The sequence below is a fragment of the Pantherophis guttatus genome, chromosome 4 (genome assembly GCF_059756535.1).
Source record: "Pantherophis guttatus breed Tessera chromosome 4, ASM5975653v1, whole genome shotgun sequence".
NCBI lineage: Eukaryota > Metazoa > Chordata > Lepidosauria > Squamata > Colubridae > Pantherophis > Pantherophis guttatus.
Genome location: NC_142066.1, coordinates 56771249 through 56777248, shown reverse-complemented (window position 1 = coordinate 56777248; position 6000 = coordinate 56771249). Strand labels below are relative to the sequence as shown.

The window sequence follows — 6000 nt, the reverse complement described above, 5'->3', positions numbered from 1 at the left end:
GTGCAAATGGGTGTAGAGCCTTCTTGGAACTGTTGAAAGGACTGTGTTGTAGTATGGAGATAGATTATGTTGTATCCCTTTCCCTCTGTTGACAGAGGGCTGTTCAATTTTGACACTGTTTATTAAATAAATGAGTAATCTATGAATGGGCATTTGGCTGTCTTGAACATTTACTTACATTCATCACATAGGGGCCCTTCCCTAGTCCCCCACTGGAAGCCTTGCACAATACTGTCCTTCACAGAACCTAAAAGGGTTTTGTCAACCTGTACAAAAGAAGCAGTGTTATCAGATAGGGGAAATCAGTCTCTGTATATTAAGCCATTCATGGATTACATTAGGCATGGAACAGGTCATAAGGGGTTGTTCAACAAGCTATGGTGAAATGAAACTATAACCCACGATGTGTGAATTCAGTTTGTGTCTGTATAGCAGTAATTGGAAAAACACAGTCCCAAAAGCAAGTATTACAGCACTACAAAGTAGTTCCAAGCTCTAAAGCTCTAGATTTCTTTCTTTTTCATGATACCCTGTATTACTAGAAGCATAGACCAGGATTAATTTTCCTATATTTATTCATTGTGATAGCAAGAAAAACAGTGGCTTCAGAAAGTGGAAGTTTTCAACCCCAAACCAAGAGAACTGGAGAGACTAAAGATCAATATAGCTCACATTTTACTTGTTTGTTTAGCTCTCTGTTACCATAATTTCCATTCCATATTTCAGAGATACGGGATTAAATATTTGGACTGTACAGTGCTTTGATTCAGTTCCAATTTTTTTTTTTGCAATGTCTGGTAAATCATAGCACATATAGCACATACAGTAACTTTTTAAAACAGAGACCTCTTTTCTCAAGATTATGTGGGAGCAACAGTATGATCCAAGGGAAAGAAGCAGCTATTTTAATGAGTTTGTGAGTGCTACATTCATACTCCTACACCTAAGCGCCTTTTTTTAATTAAAAGGGGCTTGTTTCCCAAGTATAACATAGCTCAATTAAATATTCCTAGATATGAATATCCATTTAAGATGCTTATCTTCCTTGACACTCAAAGAGGTAAAAGAGGAAGTAAAGAAGAAGAAGATTGCTTATCACAAATTCTACTGTAAATAGCTTCTGCAGAATCCTTACCTCTGAGGGTAAGGTATCATCCACCAAGATGTTTGGTCCAGTAGCATCTGGTCCAAAGGCCCAGATAGAACGAGCAGCCAACAAATCCCAGTCATATTTTGTCTGGAAAAACTCACCCAGCTTTTTCCTAATAAGAGATATATAAATATTTGAAGAGCAGAAAGAGAGAACTCAAAGGTCAGACAGCTTAAAATTTTTCTAATGGCTCAATTTATTCACAGCAGCATACCCACAATTCAAGTGGTAAAGCTGGGCCAGAATTAAAGAAATTATTTATTTCATGAATGCTCCCACCTTGGCAGGTCTCTAGAAAATTCATACAAATTCATACCTGTTCCATGTTATTTGCACAACTTCATTCTCAATGTCTTCAGCTAGACCCTTTTCTAGAGGCTCAGCAATCATTGTAATCTTGTTTCTGAACAAAAATATAAATGTTATTTGGCTGACAGACTGGATGTTTTCTAAAATGAAGACATTGATAAATATCAATTTGTAAATTCTTTACTTGAAACTGTTCTTCTATTTGAGAATATTATAATAAGGAGGAATCTGAATTCAATTTTTATTCATTGCTTGGAACCTGCAGATGAACTGGGGCTCTTCATCTGATTGAAGTCTTTTAGAGTTTAAAAAAGCAGTCTGTGTGCCTCAGGCTACACACATACCTTGAGCCAATTTAAAAACTCTCTGGAAACAATCACTCTAAACTACGGTATCAGTCCCAATTTAGTGAGCATAAAACCCGGGAAGAAAATGAAAAAGAGATGGCACCACATACTTGATGTAACCCACTGCAAGAATGTGGCTCGCAATATATTATTTGCAAACCAATACAGTCCTTGTTCTCTTTCTGAAAGGAGCTGAAGGAGTCAAATAACAACTATTAGTAAGAGGGCCTGTGGGCATTGCAGAATACCTTACAGCTAGTCTACTTTTTTTCTAGGCAATACTATACTGTATATTGTTGAAAAACTGCAATAACTGGAGAGAATATACTTTGATCCAAAGAAGGAATGGAAATAACTTACTAATTTGGATAGATATGATGAGGGAAGATTTAAAATGGCTTTTGTAGTTCAATGTATAGGCCTCCAAAGATACTTTTCCAAATCAACTATTTCCCAAATCATGAGAGGTTTTAAAAACAGGTAACATAAATAAGTAAGTAATTAAGTAAGTAAATAGCTTCTTGAATGTTTTGAGCAGACAACATAGCAAACACTAGTCTTTATCGTATCACATTATGGCTCATTTTTAAGATTCTCATCAAAGTTCTTACTTCTTATTGGGTGTCTCAGCAAAACACTTCAGGGAAGATGTTTCCACAACTGTCTCACAGAATGTGACCACAGGATCAGCTACCTTTGAAAAACAAATAATGAGAATGGGTAGAGGGCCAATTATCCAATTTCCCCCAACTCATTTTAAATGGGGGGGAGCCAGGAAAAGCCACATATAGAAGTCAAATTCAGGGGCAGTATTAAAAAGGCAAACTCCTTCCCAGGTATCTATAAGAGAGGGGATTAAGAGGTACATAACAAGTCATCATCCTGGTGTCACCATTTATGTACTTGTGACAGATATTGAAGTGTGAGTGTCACTTACAGGATGATATTATTGTGTGCATGCTGTCACTATATTTTTGCTGCGGTTGCATTGTTAGTACCTTGATATCAATCTCCGAATACATTTTCCGAAGATCATGCATTACACAGTCAAGATAGAGCTCTCCTGTTCCCAAGATCACATGTTCCCCAGATTCTTCTACCTGGATAAGGCACAGATAGAACATAAAAATATAAGAAAATAGATTAGCAGCTTTACCTAGCTATAGTAACAGAAGCAAAATATGGAGACTAAATTAGATTTCCCCAATTTTGCCATCATTCAGATACATGGACTTCAACTCCCTGGATTCTTAACAGCAGTCATGCTGAATGGGGAATTTGGGGAACTGAAGTTCCCATATTTATGGGACATGCAGATTATGGAGGGCCTGGATGGACAGATAATTAAATCTTCTTTTTCAACAGCAATGTACATTTGAATGATGGATGCTAGATAAAAAAAATACCTTAGCCATTATTTGTTTCTATGGAAGAAATCCTGACAACAGCCCAGAATCTTGTACTAAGATTCTTGTACTAAGAAATGGCTATTAGTGACTCATCATATGAGTTATGAGGAGAAATTAACATTTCTTCATTGGGACAGGAATTTAAATCTCAGGATACAGACGATCCTTAACAATAATTGGGACCATAATTTCTGCACTGCTTAGCAGTAGCAATTGCAGCAGTGCCTGTTGCTTTTGTCAAGTGAAAATTGTGAGTTGCAAAATGAGTGCCTCATATGCAACTTGTGATTTGCAATTTTCTGCCAGGTTCCCAAAAGCAAAGTAAATGGAAAGCTGATGCTTGTCAGATGACTCACAAGCAGGTCGGAGGATGGGTATTAGGGAGTGAGATGGGGGATGCTCTGCGAGTGCACGCAAGTTGTACAAATGTGTGTGGATTGGGCTAGGGAGAACATGCTGTGGTATAAGTGCATTATGGAGTATAAGATCCCTGGGACCACATATTTTGTAGGTGGTTCCATAGGAGAAAAAGCAGCAGGAGAAACTTGCAACCTTCCTTTCATCTTCCTCATTCACTCTGCTTGTGGGCAGCCTCCAAATGATTATCAGGTCACTATGGAATGCTGCAACCAGATTGGAGCACAAGACCACTGGGGTAGTGCAATGACCAGAACTTTGAGAATAAATTGTTAGTTCCGCTTGTTAGATACTGTTGCAACTTCAAGCAGTTGTGGAACAAGTGGTTATTAATTGAGAACTATCTGTTTAGCTAGTGAATGTTACAATCTGCCGGGTTTTTTTACATTTCTCATTTACTGTTTTCACCCCTCTGTCAACTTTCTGAACTGAACACCCACCTTGGTAGTGAGAGAGGGATAGCTTTTATTGACTTTCCGCAAGCCATCCAACATTTTGGGGAGCTCAGATGGATTTACGGGCTCCACAGCTATTTTGATCACAGATGTGGTATTGAACTTCAAAGGACGGAATATTTGAGCCTGAAGAAAACAGGTAATTATTATAATTCATCACATTTGCATTCCTCCAAGAGCTTTGATGGTAGATATTGACCTCCTTCCCATAAATTCTCCAAAAACATTGTGTATTTTTTCTTATTGTAAGAACATGGAAACTTGGGCCTTCAAATAATATGAGACTACACCCGCTATTATATCCATTGGTCTGATGTATTTGGAGGCTAAGGCTTCTCCTCACTGTGTCCTAGGATGTATGAAACCCCTAGAGGAGATTCATTATCTTATAGGGCCACCTATTTCACATAATGATCTTCACAACAACCTATAAAAAAATATAATAATAAAAACAGAACAAATCCTTTCCATAAGATACCAGATTTCCTGATTCAATCCTATCCTAAAATATTTGAGAAGAGAGACAGGTGTTTACAACTTTCTAGAAGATTAAAAAAAACTAGGGCTAGGATTAACCACAGGACCAGGGTGGCTACAAGCAGTTCGAAGTTTTAGGGAGATAGTTCCAAAAACCTTCATTTACTTCAAATGAATGCCTCCTGCCACAGATCCTTCCCTGTGCATACTGGTCATTGTTTTCCATACAAATATGACTGAATAGAAGATTTTGTTGACCAACATCTGAAATTTTTCCAGTAGTTATTAGAAAACTTGTAGAACAGGCTGGAATTAGAACCTAAGCTTTTTGGTATCAGAAAACATTTAATCAGCATGCATGACCAAAAGGACAAGCTTATTATTTATTTTGAAGACTGCAGCAGTAAAACCAATTATTTATTTGCAGCTACAATAGCAGACTGCTGTGTAGCTATAAAAATGATAACTTAGATAGATAAGGCTACTTTCAGAAGGGGTGCTGAGAATATAGCAATGATGATGAGAAATCATTAATCTGCTAAAACAAAATGATGCTTGGTTCTAAGTTGGTAGTCACAGAATGTGAAATTGATTCATCATAATGGGACAGGGTCAAAGTTTTTAATTCTGAGTACAATAAGGACTTGGAAGAGCAATTATCAGACTAATGTTGCTCCTAGAGCTGAAGATAAATGCAGTGCCATAAATACCTTAACAAATCTAAGAACTTGACTAAGGAGCCAAGACTACAGATACAAAGGTTTGGAAAAATATTTAAAAAACAATTTTTCTCCATTGCTTCAACATTTTTAGAACCTCTGTACTTTTGGTCAAGAACAGTTCTTTGAGAAGAAAAAGGCTTTTGAATTTCATCTCATGGTTCAGTCTTCCATTCAAAATAGTCAAAACTATTCAAAATAGGTTTTTTTAAACCCATGCTCTCCACAAAAATTGCTTTTCCAAAGCGGGAGAGCTTCAATACCAGAATGAAAGGTAGTAAACATTGGAGCCAATTATAGCTGGAGGAAATGGGAAATGACCATGGAGCTAATAAAAAATATTAGGCAGTCCTAATTTACTACTTTGAAAGACAGAAAAACACACTATATTTTATTCCAGTTATATCTGAACCAGCTAACCAAATTATTTACTAATATCTTGCTTTGCTTAATATACAAAACACACACCAAAGTTGATAGTTTAGCACATTAAACTAAAAATAGTCAGGATGAATGGACTGGCAAATGGATATCAGGAACATTGTTCTTCTCACTATCTATGAGAACAACTTTATATTAACTTTGATACCTCTTCATTGCCCCTGGGCTCAGTGACAGTGGCTGTCTTCACAATAGGCTGGTCTACTCCCTCAATAAGCACCCAGTTACCAGCTGGCACTCTATTAACTTCTATATGGTACCTGAAAAAAGATATCA

The 6000-nt window shown here is 37.0% G+C and overlaps 1 protein-coding gene across 2 annotated transcripts in view; it reads right to left on the bottom strand.

Moving 5' to 3' along the window:
• Nucleotides 1-6000, bottom strand: part of EFTUD2 (elongation factor Tu GTP binding domain containing 2) — a 39481-nt gene that overhangs the window by 6908 nt on the left and 26573 nt on the right. For both annotated transcript variants that reach the window (XM_034416023.3, XM_087892231.1), the window contains exons 17-23: nt 5873-5984; nt 4073-4213; nt 2805-2906; nt 2418-2500; nt 1467-1553; nt 1136-1262; nt 179-266 (exon numbers count right to left, since the gene is read on the bottom strand). In XM_034416023.3, the coding sequence (XP_034271914.1) occupies nt 179-266; nt 1136-1262; nt 1467-1553; nt 2418-2500; nt 2805-2906; nt 4073-4213; nt 5873-5984 (740 nt within the window). The remainder of the gene's footprint in view (nt 1-178; nt 267-1135; nt 1263-1466; nt 1554-2417; nt 2501-2804; nt 2907-4072; nt 4214-5872; nt 5985-6000) is intronic.